This window comes from Mobula birostris, chromosome 13 (genome assembly GCF_030028105.1).
Source record: "Mobula birostris isolate sMobBir1 chromosome 13, sMobBir1.hap1, whole genome shotgun sequence".
Classification (NCBI taxonomy): Eukaryota; Metazoa; Chordata; class Chondrichthyes; order Myliobatiformes; family Myliobatidae; genus Mobula; species Mobula birostris.
The window spans coordinates 105,161,401-105,176,195 of record NC_092382.1 but is presented as its reverse complement, the minus strand read 5'-3'; the positions used below and the strand labels follow the sequence as shown (position 1 = coordinate 105,176,195).

The following is a 14,795-nucleotide window of genomic DNA, read 5'->3' as shown; positions in this document are numbered from 1 at the left end:
ATTCTTCTTCACTGTCCCGTCATACACTTGCCGCCGTTCAAACACTATGTGTGGCTCCCCTCCACCCATTCATTTCGAGAGGACTGTGACGTAAAAGCAAGGTGGAATTTTACGGATCTGCGAGGTCATATTTGCAGTATTGTGATCTCAGTGACCTGTACTCGCTGGGATTGAGAAGAATGAGGTCTGACCTTATGGAAAGCTCTCGGATGGTGAAAGGCTGTGACAGAGTGGATGTGCAGAGAATGTTCATTATTGTAGGGGAGATTCGGACCAGATGACACAGCCTGAGAACAGAGGGATATCTTTTAGAAAGGAGATGAGAAGGATTATCCACAACCAGAGCGTGGGGAATCTGCGGAATTCAGGAAGCCGTGGAGGCCCGGCCATTTGGGTATATTTAAGGTTGAGTTTGATAGAGTCTTGATTAGTCAGGGCTGGAAAGGTAACAGGGAGAGGGCGGGAGATTTGGTGCTGAGAGGGAAATGGATCAGCCGTGATGAAATTCGGAACGAACTCCATGGTCTAATTCTACTCCTACGTCGCATAGACTTATTTGAAGTTCAGGGTCCCTGGCTGTCAGTAACTCAGAGGATCTATAGTGGGTCCAACACGTTCATGCAACCACGGAGGTATCATGTGTCATACTGAATAGGACGGACATGCAGGTTTCCGCAACTCCATTTCCCAGAGTACGGTGAAGTTACTATTCTTTTGCGACTCAGACTTGCAATTATTCCCTGTCCCATTCCTGCATGGTAAGTCTGTAATTAAAGACCTCTAGCTGAGCACTGAGCGATCAACCGTAAGAGTTACGTTTCCAGTCCAACTGTTTGTGATGTTTTCCGATTGGTATCGTGCCGTCTAGTTTATTTAGAGTCGATGGTTGTGTTAATTCCAGACGTTCCTGTGTAAGTCTATTGTTAAAGGAATCTAGCTGAGCACTCAGTGCTCAATCGTAAGAGTTACATTTCCAGTATTACCATTTGTGATGGTTTTCGATTGGTTTCCTACAGTCTAATTTATTTTGAGTCTGAGCCTGAGTTAATTCTAGACCACATTCTGCATTTGAGTTCAACAGCATCCATAGCTGTCTCGTTACAGAAGGGATCACAGCTTTATGTGTTTGAGCACATGTGGGTTCTCATTGAAGATGAGGAATTTTCAATGCATGTACGTTGGAGACAATTCTGTCTTGCCAGATCGCCTCCTGGTGTGGAGGCTGCAACGCACGGAATCTAAATAGGCTCCGGAGGGTTCTAAGCTCAGACGACAGTCTGGCAGTCTCAGCCCTCCCCACAACCGAGGACATTTTCGTAAGACGATGCCTCGAGAAGGCCGCATCCATCACTCAGGACCCTCACCACCCCGGAGGAGATCTGTCCGTTAGTACTAACAAGGAGGGGTCACAGGAGCCGAAACACCCACACACAACGATTCAGAAACAGCTCCTTCCGCTGAGCCGTCACGTATTTAAACGCATGAGCACAGACTCGACATTTTTGCTGTATTTATTCATACTATGTAATTTACATTAATTGTCATCTTTGACCGAATGAGCGACATGTTTGCGGTATTTATTAATAGTTGTAATTTACATTATTTCTAAATATTTGCACCGTATTGATGCTGCAAAAGAAGAAATTCCAGGCCGTATAAGTTTCAGATAATAAATGAAATAGCGATTTCGGTGGGAAACATCCGATACGAGTGGGCAGGACACTTGGCACGCTGGCCTTCACCAGTCGGGGCACTGAGTACCGGAGTCGGGAGGTCACATTGCAGTGTACAAGTCGTCGGTGAGGCCGCACACAGTTTTGGTCGCCCTGCTCCAGGAAAAATGCCATAGACCTGGAAAGACTCCAGAGGGAGATTTACGGCGATATTGCAGGGACTCGAGGGACTGAGTCATGGAGAGAGGGAGGGAAGGGTGGTACTTTATTCCCGGGAGCGTAGTTGTAATCTTACAGAGTTGCATGAACCCAAGACGGGCAGAGACAGAGTGCAGGCGCACAGACTTTTTTACCCTGGGTCGGGGTATCGAAAACCAGACGGCTCAGGATGGAAGTGAGAGTGGGTGAACAGGAGAAAGAAAAACTGATCTGGGAGGCGGAGGGTGTGGAGAGAACGGGGAGGGGGAGAGAGAGAATTGGGTAGAGGGGTGCAGAAAGAGGGAGAGAGGGTAAAGAATTGGGTAGCGGGAGCGGCGAAAGAGCGGGCGAAGAAAGTGCGAGAGAGTGCCGAGAGAGAGAGAAAGAGAGAGAGCAAGCGTGACTGGGGAAGAGCGGGGCGGGGTGGGGAAATGATGAGAAATAAGTGGATAGATGGGTAGAGAGGTTTCACGGTGTCTGAGAATGGGAGTGCGAAATGAGTGGGAGAACAGAGTAGGAGGGAGCGGCAGTGAGGGTGGGGAGGGAATTTGGGATGATGGATGGAGGGAGAGTGGAAGAGAGAGAAGGAGGAGAAACAGGGGGTAGTCGCGTGATTCATGAAGCCCCCAATGGTTGTTGACACAGATCCTGGATGTTTTCAGGAATAGCTGGGTATAAAGGTGTAGACTTCTCGCAGATGAAACGACGATCACGGTTGCAAGGGTAGTTCCTTCCTCTCGGTTGGCACTGAATGCAGACGGGTGTTCCAGAGGACACGTAGTACAGCAAACCAGAGGCCACTTTTCTATCAATGAAGGTTAAAAAATTTCAACACAGACAAAACAGCGCAGCAGTAAACCCGACCTTCGCGAAACTAATCTTGTTAAACAGCGCTCTTCTCACAGCCATGAGACCGTCCCCAAACCAATCACACTGACCCAATCGGTCCGGACAGCCCTGTGTCAGTCTCCAAACTAATGTTACAACACCGCGGACTCCTCACAGCCTGCGTTCCGTCGCCAGACTAATCCCACTGACCCACTTTCTCTTCACAGTGCTGTATCAGTCTCCATACGAATCCAGCAGACGAACTCTACCTTGCCCCCAAATCTATTTCCGTCCCCAAACAAATCTCCCTGCCCAACCCTCTCCACACAGACTTATGACAGTCCCGAAATGAACCCCTAGGGCCTGCTTTCTTCCCGCAAAACTTTGGCGTTTCCCAAATTAATCCCATGGACCCTTCCTCTCCCAACAGCTTCGTGTCAGCATCCAAACTAATCCCACTGCACCGCCCTCAACCCACAGACACGGGTCCGTCGCAAAATTTGTACCACTGACAAACCCTCTCCCACAGCCCTGCTTTAGTCCACAAACGAATCCCACTGACCCACTCTTTGCACACAGTCTCCAGACTAATTCAATTGTCCCACTCTCTCCCCTCAGATCTCTGTCAGTCCCTAAAGTAATCCCGCTGCCCAACTGTTCTTTCACAAATCAGCTCAGTCCCAAGTTTCCTCCATCTCCCCATAACTTCGTGTCACTCTCTAAATTAATTACGGTGCATCTCGCACTCCCCACAGCCCTGCGTCAGTCAGCAAAATAATGCCAGGGTACTGATCTCTCCCTAGAGTTCCTGCCAGTCCTCAAGATGTCCCCAGTGCCCTACCCTTCCTCGACAGACACGAATCATTCCCCAAAATATTCCCATTGTGCCTCCCTCACCTGACAACCTCGGACAGACTTGAAACAATCCCAGTGGCACCGCTTCTTCCAACAAACCTATTTCAGTCCGTAAACTGACCCAATTTTCTCCCGTCAGTACCGTGTCATCCCCAAACTCTCACCCCGCAGATCAATCCAAATCTTACCCTCTTTCGCATTTTCCAATCCAGTATATAGGGATACGGGAGGCAAGAGCGCGGTAAACAAAACTCTGTGAAATTAAATTCATTTGATTAATGCCTAGAATAGGAAACTATTTACGGAGCCTCCCTCGGATTATTACAACATGAATGTGTGAAGGGAGACTGCGGAGGGAGTTTCTCTCTGTGTCTGACCCCGGGAGTGTGTGATGGGACGGTGCGGAGGGAGATTCACTCTGTGTCTGACCCCGGGAGTGTGTGATGGGACGGTGCGGAGGGAGGTTCTCTCTGTGTCTGACCCCGGGAGTGTGTGATGGGAAGGTGCGCAGGCGGCTTCACTCTGTGCCTGAACCCGGGAGTGTGCGATGAGACGGAGTGGAGGGAGATTCACTCTGTGTCTGACCCCGGGAGTGTGCGATGAGACGGAGTGGAGGGAGATTCACTCTGTTTATGACCCCGGGAGTGTGCGATGAGACGGAGTGGCGGAAGCTTCACTATTTACAGGGACCACCATTGTTCTTCTCATGCTGGTAAACGTTGGGAGCTGTGTGAATATCTCTTCTCGTGGTGTGACACTTACCGCTTCAACCTGTGAATTGATTTCGAGAAGCCTTGAATCAAAGTTTGAACACTCTTGCCTAGCTCCAAAGTAAGATGTTGCAAACGTGGAGAAGAAATAACACCGTTCTTCATGTCTGACCCAATCCTTCGAACATTTTTCCACTGAAATGCAGGAGTAAAGAAAAATCAATCTCCCTCCACACCGTCCCGTCACACACTCCCGGGGTCACACACAGAGTGAATCTCCCTCCACACCGTCCCATCACACACTCCCGGGGTCAGACACAGAGTGAATCTCCCTCCGCACCGTCCCATCACACACTCCCGGGGTCAGACACAGAGTGAATCTCCCTCCACACCGTCCCATCACACACTCCCGGGGTCAGACACACAGAGTGAATCTCCCTCCATACCGTCCCATCACACACTCCCGGGGTCAGACACTGAGTGAATCTCCCCCCACACCGTCCCATCACACACTCCCGGGGTCAGACACAGAGTGAATCTCCCTCCACACCGTCCCATCACACACTCCCGGGGTCAGACACAGAGTGAATCTCCCTCCACACCGTCCCATCACACACTCCCGGGGTCAGACACAGAGTGAATCTCCCTCCGCACCGTCCCATCACACACTCCCGGGGTCAGACACAGAGTGAATCTCCCTTCATACTGTCCCATCACACACTCCCGGGGTCACACACAGAGTGAATCTCCCTCCACACCGTCCCATCACACACTCCCGGGGTCACACACAGAGTGAATCTCCCTCCACACCGTCCCATCACACACTCCCGGGGTCACACACAGAGTGAATCTCCCTCCACACCGTCCCATCACACACTACCGGGGTCACACACAGAGTGAATCTCCCTCCACACCGTCCCATCACACACTCCCGGGGTCAGACACTGAGTGAATCTCCCTGCACACCGTCCCATCACACACTCCCGGGGTCACACACAGAGTGAATCTCCCTCCACACCGTCCCATCACACACTCCCGGGGTCAGACACAGAGTGAATCTCCCCCCACACCGTCCCAACACACACTCCCGGGGTCACACACAGAGTGAATCTCCCTCCACACCGTCCCAACACACACTCCCGGGGTCAGGCACAGAGTGAATCTCCCTCCACACCGTCCCGTCACACACTCCCGGGGTCACACACAGAGTGAATCTCCCTCCACACCGTCCCATCACACACTCCCGGGGTCAGACACAGAGTGAATCTCCCTCCACACCGTCCCATCACACACTCCCGGGGTCAGACACAGAGTGAATCTCCCTCCACACCGTCCCATCCCACACTCCCGGGGTCAGTCACAGAGTGAATCTCCCTCCACACCGTCCCATCACACACTCCCGGGGTCAGACTCAGAGTGAATCTCCCTCCACACCGTCCCAACACACACTCCCGGGGTCAGACACAGAGTGAATCTCCCTCTGCACCGTCCCATCACACACTCCCGGGGTCAGACACAGAGTGGATCTCCCTCCACACCGTCCCATCACACACTCCCGGGGTCAGACTCAGAGTGAATCTCCCTCCGCACCGTCCCATCACACACTCCCGGGGTCAGACACAGAGTGAATCTCCCTCCGCACCGTCCCATCACACACTCCCGGGGTCAGACACAGAGTGGATCTCCCTCCACACCGTCCCATCACACACTCCCGGGGTCAGACTCAGAGTGAATCTCCCTCCACACGATGCCATCACACACTCCCGGGGTCACACACAGAGTGAATCTCCCTCCACACCGTCCCAACACACACTCCCGGGGTCACACACAGAGTGAATCTCCCTCCACACCATCCCATCACACACTCCCGGGGTCAGACACAGAGTGAATCTCCCTCCACACCGTCCCAACACACACTCCCGGGGTCACACACAGAGTGAATCTTCCTCCACACCATCCCATCACACACTCCCGGGGTCAGACACAGAGTGAATCTCCCTCCACACCGTCCCAACACACACTCCCGGGGTCACACACAGAGTGAATCTCCCTCCACACCGTCCCAACACACACTCCCGGGGTCACACACAGAGTGAATCTCCCTCCGCACCGTCCCATCACACACTCCCGGGGTCACACACAGAGTGAATCTCCCTCCATACTGACCCATCACACACTCCCGGGGTCACACACAGAGTGAATCTCCCTCCGCACCGTCCCATCACACACTCCCGGGGTCACACACAGAGTGAATCTCCCTCCACACCGTCCCATCACACACTCCCGGGGTCAGACACAGAGTGAATCTCCCTCCGCACCGTCCCATCACACACTCCCGGGGTCAGAGACAGAGTGAATCCCCCTCCACACCGTCCCATCACACACTCCCGGGGTCAGACACAGAGTGAATCTCCCTCCACACCGTCCCATCACACACTCCCGGGGTCAGACACACAGAGTGAATCTCACTCCACACCGTCCCATCACACACTACCGGGGTCAGACACAGAGTGAATTTCCCTCCACACCGTCCCATCACACACTCCCGGGGTCAGACACACAGAGTGAATCTCCCTCCAGAACGTCCCAACACACACTCCCGGGGTCAGACACAGAGTGAATCCCCCTCCATACTGACCCATCACACACTCCCGGGGTCAGACACAGAGTGAATCTCCCTCCACACCGGCCCATCACACACTCCCGGGGTCAGACACAGAGTGAATCTCCCTCCGCACCGTCCCATCACACACTCCCGGGGTCAGACACAGAGTGAATCTCACTCCACACCGTCCCATCACACACCCCCGGGGTCAGACACAGAGTGAATCTCCCCCCACACCGTCCCATCACACACTCCCGGGGTCAGACACAGAGAGAATCTCCCTCCACACCGTCCCATCACACACTCCCGGGGTCAGTCACAGAGTGAATCTCCCTCCACACCGTCCCAACACACACTCCCGGGGTCACACACAGAGTGAATCTCCCTCCATACTGACCCATCACACATTCCCGGGGTCAGACACAGAGTGAATCCCCCTCCGCACCGGCCCATCACACACTCCCTTGTTCAGTCACAGAGTGAATCTCCCTCGACATCGGCCCATCACACATTCCTGGGGACAGACACAGGGTGACTCTCCCTCGACACAGACCCGTCACACAGAGGTCAGACGCAGAGCGACGCACCCACCATACCGTCTTATCACACACTCCCATGGTCAGATATAAAGAACAAAAATCCTTCCACCCTCTTTTATCTCCCTCCCTCCCCTCTCTCTCTCTCTCTCTCTCTCTCTCTCTCTCTCTCTCTCTCTCTCTCTCTCTCTCTCTCTCTCTCTCTCTCTCTCTCTCTCTCTCTCTCTCTCACTCTCTCTCTCTCTCATGAGGAGGTGGTGAGAGGGCGATGATGTTGCCTCACCTCTGCTACTGGTCAGGAATTGGCAGATTTGAACCTTGTTTCCGCTGACAGTTCTGAGCTTCGTTTCGAAGATGGAGATGTGGTTGTTGAGGACAGAAAGATTCTGGAGACAGGCGCCATGGGAGAGATTCAGACGGGAGTTCTCGGATGTCTTGAATTCAAGTCTTAACTTCAGCTCATGGACCTGATGTCGATATTGGATCTGTGTCCTGTTCATCTCCTGATACTGCTCCCAAAGTAGCTGGTAATCTCGGTAGGAGGTGATCTGAGACTGATGAATCTGTGACACTGAGAGAGATGGTGAAGGACGGTTAGAGTTTACACTGACCCGTGAGTCGGCGTCACGGTGTTGGGCGGGACGCAGTGGTGGTGTGTCAGTGACACGGTGCGGTGCTGTTCATGTCCAGCAGCGTATAAGTGTCACGGTGACGAGTGTTGCAGTGAAAGTGTGTTACTTTCGTGTCACAGCGAGAGGCGTGATTCTATCGCGGTGGAGATCGTGTATATATCATAGTTGCAGGTGTGTTGGACTTACAGCGAGGGACGTCTGCGCTACCGTGACGTGCGTGTCTGTGTCACACTGACCGGCACGTCAGTATCCCGATAAGAGATTTGTTGGCGTTACGATGGGGGCTGTGTAAGTATCACGGTGATTCTGGATTTCCTTTCACAGTGGGGGACTTGTCCGTGTTGCGGTGAGAGACGTGTCGGTGTCACTGTGACGTGTGTTTCGGTATCGCCTTGAGAAGTGCGTCAGTCAGGGGCATGTCGATGTCACAGTGAGGGTTACGTTGCTATCACTGTGAGTGCTATGTCTGTGTCACGGTGAGGGCCGTAAGCGTGTCGGGTACAGGGGCGTGTCCGTGTTACGGTGACAGGATCGTTGCTGTTAAGGTGAATGGCGTGCCGGTGTCAGGATGAGTCCTGATTGTGTAACGGTAACGGCCGTGTCATTGTCACGATTCGAGGTGTGTCAGGTTTCCGGCGAGAGGTGCTTCGGTGTTACGGTGAGGGGTGTGTCTGTGTTACGTTCAGGGGCGTGTCGTCATCACTGTGAGACTTTACGCTAACATGTTATTGCACTCTGCTTGTTTACTGCCGTACTCCACCCGGAGCCCGTTCGACTCACCGTAGATCAAGAGCCCGGTCACTATCGCGACAAGAATGGTCGTAACGGGGCAGAGTAGGCAGATATTAAGGTACGATCTATTTCCGATGTTCTCTTTCGGCTGCTGTTTATGCGTACCTGTAAAGAGATTATTCAGCGTGTGCGTGAATTCAGCCGTCTCCCCCAGTGGTACTTCCTTCCACCCACCATCCGCACTCTCTCCTTCCACCACGATCAACCCCTCCCTCTCTCACTCCCATCTACTTTTATCCGTCATTGCTGTGAGTTCAAATTCCTTGTCTCGGTAATTGCTGAAAGCGTCTGCCTGATTCTATAGATTTTCGTTTCTCTCTCTAAGGTAATCCATGAAGTTACAGTCGTGGATCTTGACTATGGGAACATAATTTTGGCTTTTGACTAGGTCCCGCAGGGAGATTTATCCAGAGGATTATGATATATGGGATCCACGGGGGTATTTGCCGTTTCGATTCAGAGTTTATTAGTCTTCACAGTTGTATTATTCTTTGCCCGCTTTGTTGTTTTTTTTTTGTTGTTGTTCCAGACATATGATGTATAGACGTTGGAAACATATATTCCTCAATAGACCCATCTGATCCTTGCTTCCTAAACCTCATGTATGCTGCCTTCCAGCTGACTAGATTTTCCACCTCACTGGTCACCCATGGTTCCTTCACCCTACCATTCTTTATCTTCGTCACCGGGACAAAGGTATCCCTAAAGTCCCGCAAGAAACCTCTAAACATCGACCACATGTCTATAGTACATTTCCCTGCAAAAGCATCATCCCAATTCACACCCACAAGTTCCAGGTTTATAGCCTCATAATTTGCCTTTCCCCAATTAAAAAATGTCCCGTCCTCTCTGATTCTATCCTTTTCCAAATAATGCTAAAGGCCAGGGAGCGGTGGTCACTGTCCCCCAGACGCTCACCCACTGAGAGATCTGTGACCTGACCCGGTTCATTACCTAGTACTAAGTCTAGTCTGGTATTCCCCCTGGTCGGCCTGTCCACATACTGTGACAGGAATCACTCTTGGACACACTTAACAAACTCTGCCCCATCTAAACCCTTGGAACTAATCAGGTGCCAATCAATATTAGGGAAGTTAAAGTCACCCATGATAACAACCCTGTTATTTTTGCAGCTTTCCAAAATCTGCCCCCCAATCTGCTCCGCTGTATCTCTGCTGCTACCAGGGGGCCTATAGAATACCCCCTAGGAGAGAAACTGCTCCCTTTCTGTTCCTGACTTCCACACATATTGACTCAAAAGAGAATCTTGCTACATTGACCACACTTTCTGTATCTGTAATACTATCTCTGACCAGTAATGCCGCCCCTCCTCCCCTTTTTCCGCCCTCTCTATCCCTTTCAAAGCACTGAAATCCAGGAATATTGAGAATCCATTCCTGCCCTGGTGCCAGCCAAGTCTCTGTAATGGCCACTACATCATAATTCCATGTATGTATCCAAGCTCTCAGTTCATCACCTTTCTTCCTGATGCTTCTTGCATTGAGGTACACACATTTCAGCCCGTCTACCTTACTGTCTTTACACGGTTTATTTTGATTCTCTTTCCTCAAAGCCTGTCTGTATGTTAGATTTGGCTTTACTGCATGCACTTCTTTCACTGCTCTATCACTCGGGGTCCCATCCCACTCGCAAATTAGTTTAAACCCTCCCGAACCATGCTAGCAAACCTACCTACAAGGATATTGCTCCCCCCTCGAGTTCAGGTGCAACCCATCCAATCTGTACAGGTCCCATGCTCCCCAGAAGAGATCCTGATGATCTGAAAATCTGAAACCCTGCTCCCTGCACCAACTCCTTAGCCACACATTCAACTGCCATCTCCTCCAATTCATACCATCACTATCACGTAGCACTGGCAGCAATCCTGAGAACGCCACCCTTGAGGTGCCACTGAGTTGGAAAGAGTGCAGAGGGAGATTTGCAAGGGTGTTGCCGCGACTCGGGGGACTGAGTAACGGAGAGAGGTAGGGCAGGTTGGGACTTTATACCTTGGAGAGTAGGGCTATCCAACCTTGAGTGGCACAGGTAGGGTAAATGTGCACATCAAGCAGAATCGAGGACGAGAGCTCACAGGTGTAAAGAGAGAGAGAAAATAAATTTATTTGGGTACGCTAGTGACAAATATTGGCACCCAGAAGGTGTGGACCGCATGTGGAGCAGGCTGAAATGTGGTTGAGGGAGATAAGTTTGAAGCATTTGAAACACACACACACAAACACACACACACACACACAAACACAAACACACACACACAAACACACACACACACACACACACACACACACAAACACACACACACACACACACACACACACACACAGGTCTGCATCTGACAAGTGACCTTCTCGACAATGGCGTCATTATTGTGAACTCTGACCTGTCTGGGCATTGGTTGGCAGCTTGCTGGGCCCCGGGACAATGGGAGGAGCATCATCCTCACCGATGACACGCTGGTCTTTCGGAAAGTTCACCTCTGCGTAGGTGGAAGTCAGGCCGTCTGGGAAAGAAAGATAGAGAATGTGAGAGGTGGAGAGAAATAACAGGAGGAGAGATCGGTTTTAGTATGGGGGGAGTGCGGAAAGAGAGAGGGAGCAGAGTGAGACGGAGATAGAGTCGGGAGAGAGGGTAAAGTGAAGTGGAGGGAGAAAGTTTACAGGCAGGGGGACAGAAGGTGAGGGAACGGGGAGAGTGTGGAGACAGAGAGTGAAAGAAAGGGACAGAAAGGAGGAGAGTGTGGTGAGCGATAAGGGCGATGGGTGGGAAAACGTGAGAGAGGGAACGGGGCGAGGGTGGCAGAGGGAGAGAGTGCGTGGCAGAGGGTAAGAGTGAGGGGAGAGTGAGAGGGTTGAGCGAGATAGCAAAGAGAGGGAAGGGAGATGGGAGAGCGAGGGAAGGAGAAAAGTGGGAGGGCCCGGGGAAAGAGATCGAGGAAGTGCGAAGTGGGGAAGCGAGAGGCAGAAGATCATCAGCGAGGTGGGGGGGGGGGAGGGAAGGCACGATAGTGAGAATAGGGTGCGGAGTGGGAAATGAACGGAAGATACGGCGACGGGGAGAGAAGAGAGAGAGTGAGCAAAGACAAGGGGAGACAGCGTAAGAGAGAGAGGGGGGGTAGTGTGATAGAGGGGCGAGTTTGAAGAATGCGGAAATCCTGGGTTTGTGAGGGATTGAGAGACTGCGAGACAGTGGGGGAAAGCAGGAGAGGTTTGGAGAGAGGGAAAGGGACAGAGAAATGGAAAAAAGCGAGAAAGAGAGAAGGACATTGATAATTGGGCGAGTTTAGAGACAGTAGGCAGAGAAGAGAAGGGGAGAGTGGGAAAGAGTGGTGAAAAAGATGGAGTGATTGACCGAGGGGAAGGAAAGCGGAGTGTGAAGGGATGGGGCAGTGAGGGGGTGAGGGGACGGGGAGTGGAAGGAGAGAAGGAGAGAGGGGCGGAAAGGAGAGAAAGGGAGATGAGAGGAGAGAGCAGGTGGGTTAGAAAGTAGACAGTCGTTCAAAATTTATAGCTCTGTCGCTGCTCTCCGCCGATTCCACTGTCAACCCTCCTCTCCACCTCTACCATGGTGTTCCCAAATTACCTACCCTCCCACAGGGTTGCCTCCTCACGGACCCTTCCCTCGGCATTCCCTCCACTACATAGTACTCCTTCCTCAATGTTTTTTTTTTCCTTCTGAGCAATCCCTCTACCCAGTCCAACAGCGTTCCGTTCACTATTCTTCCCATCACAGAGGGCACCATCCCCACCAATCACTGGCTCCCGCTTCCACCGTGTTCAATCCTCACGGTACCTTCTACACCGAACTTCCCACAGATTTCCTTCCTCATCGCCTCTTCACGCGTTCCCTCTGACATAGTCTCAAAGAGGGAATCACAAGGGTCAACTGTGCGCTTGTCCTGAGATGTCTCGACAAGACTGGACACATCAGCTAAAAAGATTCAAACCAACAAAGATGAAACTGACCTCCATCTCTCCGGACCCGGGGTGCTGAGAGGGCCGTGACATCTAGTTGCACGTATGACACATCAGGTTCAGCTGGTGACAGAACAGTGAGGGTGAGAATCAGGGTGAGGCTTCCTCCCCATCGTCCCATCACACACTCCCGGGGTAAGACACACAGTGTATCTCCCTGCAAACCGTTCCATCACACATTCCCAGGGTCAGACACAGAATGATTCTCCCTGCACACCGTCCCATCACACATTCCCAGGGTCAGACACAGAGTGAATCTCCCTCCGCACAGTCACATCACATACTCCCAGGGTCAGACACAGAGTGTATCTCCCTCCAAACCGTCCCATCACACATACCCAGGGTCAGACACACAGAGTGAAGCTCCCTCCACACCTTCCCATCACCCACTTCCGGGGTCACACACAGAGTGAAGCTCCCTCCACACCGTCCCATCACACACTCCCTGGGTCAGACACGGAGTGAATCTCCCTCCGCACCGTCCCATCACACACTCCCGGGGTCAGACACAGAGTGAATCTCCCTCCGCACCGCCCCATCACTCACTCCCGGGGTCAGACACAGAGTGAATCTCCCTCAGCACCATCCCATCACACACTCCCGGGGTCAGACTCAGAGTGAATCTCCCTCCGCACCATCCCATCACACACTCCCGGGGTCAGACACAGAGTGAATCTCCCTCCCCACCGTCCCATCACACACTCCTGGTATTAGACAGAGAATGAAGCTCCTTTCACACCGTCCCATCACGCACTCCCGGGGTCAGACACACAGTGAAACTCTCTCCACATCGTCCATCATGCACTCCCGGGGTCAAACACAGAGTGAATCTCTCTCCACATCGTCCCATCGCACACTCCCGTGGTCAGACACAGAGAGAAGTTCCCTCCACACCATCCCATCACACACTCCCGGGGTCAGACACAGGGTGAATCTCTCTCCACACCATCCCATCACACAGTCCCGCAGACGGACACAGAGAGAAACTCACTCCACACCGTCCCATCACCCACTCCCGCGGACAGACACAGAGAGAAGCTCTCTCCACATCGTCCCATCACACACTCCCGGGGTCAGACACAGAGAGAAGCTCCCTCCACACCGTCCCATCACACACTCCCGGGGTCAGACACAGAGAGAAGCTCCCTCCACACCATCCCATTACACACTCCCGGGGTCAGACACAGAGTGAAGCTCTCTCCCTCTCTCCGCCCACTCACCTGTCAAAGGAGCCCGGGAGTCCGTTCTTGTGAGCTGCATGTTCCCGTAGGTCTCGCTCTCGGCCATCCTGTCGAGTCTCCGATCCTGACAAAGGAATGCTACCGTCAATAGAGGAAACCCGCGCTGCCAGGCCGTCGCCCACCAACAAGCGATAAAGAGAAGAACCGAGAAAAGGGGTGGGGTGTGCGGGTTGGGGAGGGATTGATGGTGTGCGTCGGGGTGGTCGACAGCAATGAGAGTGCAGTATCGGGAAAGTGGAAATAGAAGGGGAGGAGAGATTTGGAAAGTGATTGAAAAAGAGGGAATATACACAATGGAGGGAGAGGGGAATCGAAGGCGGCAGAAAGAGGAAAAGAATGGAAGGAGGGGCATAGAGAGGACGAGGGAAATACGGAGATAATTGTGTCTTTCATATAGACTCTCTATTCTCTTGGAAATTTGCATTCCCACCATTGCCTCATCCTCTGTTGGATCCTTGATTTCGCATCGGACGGTCCCACTTCTCCTCCTATCGCCAGGGCCTCAGGTCTTCTCTCCTGGTCCTCACAGTGAAACTCGATTTGTTGGCCAAATCACACAATCCCGAGATAAGACACTAGGGGACGCTCTCAGCAACTCCACACCATCCCTTCGCACACTCTAACATGCAACATTATACACTTCAGGTTCAGATACAAAACTCTCTGTCACTGTCCCATCTCTATCTCTCCCTCTCCCCAACCTCCCACCCTCCTTCTCTCTCCCTCCCTCCCCCTC

The 14,795-nt window shown here is 52.5% G+C and overlaps 1 protein-coding gene across 1 annotated transcript; it reads right to left on the bottom strand.

The window, feature by feature from the left end:
* Positions 1 to 1,508: 1,508 nt before the first annotated feature.
* On the bottom strand, positions 1,509 to 14,105 carry LOC140208137 (uncharacterized). The gene is made up of 8 exons (XM_072276620.1): positions 14,039 to 14,105; positions 12,810 to 12,881; positions 11,228 to 11,347; positions 8,818 to 8,934; positions 7,689 to 7,976; positions 4,317 to 4,459; positions 3,743 to 3,807; positions 1,509 to 2,676 (listed from the first exon to the last, which is right to left on the bottom strand). Exons 1-8 carry the CDS (start codon positions 14,103 to 14,105, stop codon positions 2,487 to 2,489), a joined length of 1,062 nt encoding a protein of 353 aa, XP_072132721.1. The 3' UTR covers positions 1,509 to 2,486.
* Positions 14,106 to 14,795: the final 690 nt, after the last annotated feature.

Excerpts from the sequence above, each read along its gene's own strand:
- LOC140208137 (XM_072276620.1), bottom strand. The coding sequence starts at position 14,105 with ATGGCCGAGAGCGAGACCTACGGGAACATGCAGCTCACAAGAACGGAC. Across the intron at positions 8,935-11,227 it reads GCCAACCAATGCCCAGACAG|GTACGCATAAACAGCAGCCG; the intron begins GTCAGAGTTCAC and ends ATCTCTTTACAG. Across the intron at positions 2,677-3,742 it reads ATTGGAAAATGCGAAAGAGG|AAAAGTGGCCTCTGGTTTGC; the intron begins GTAAGATTTGGA and ends CTTCATTGATAG.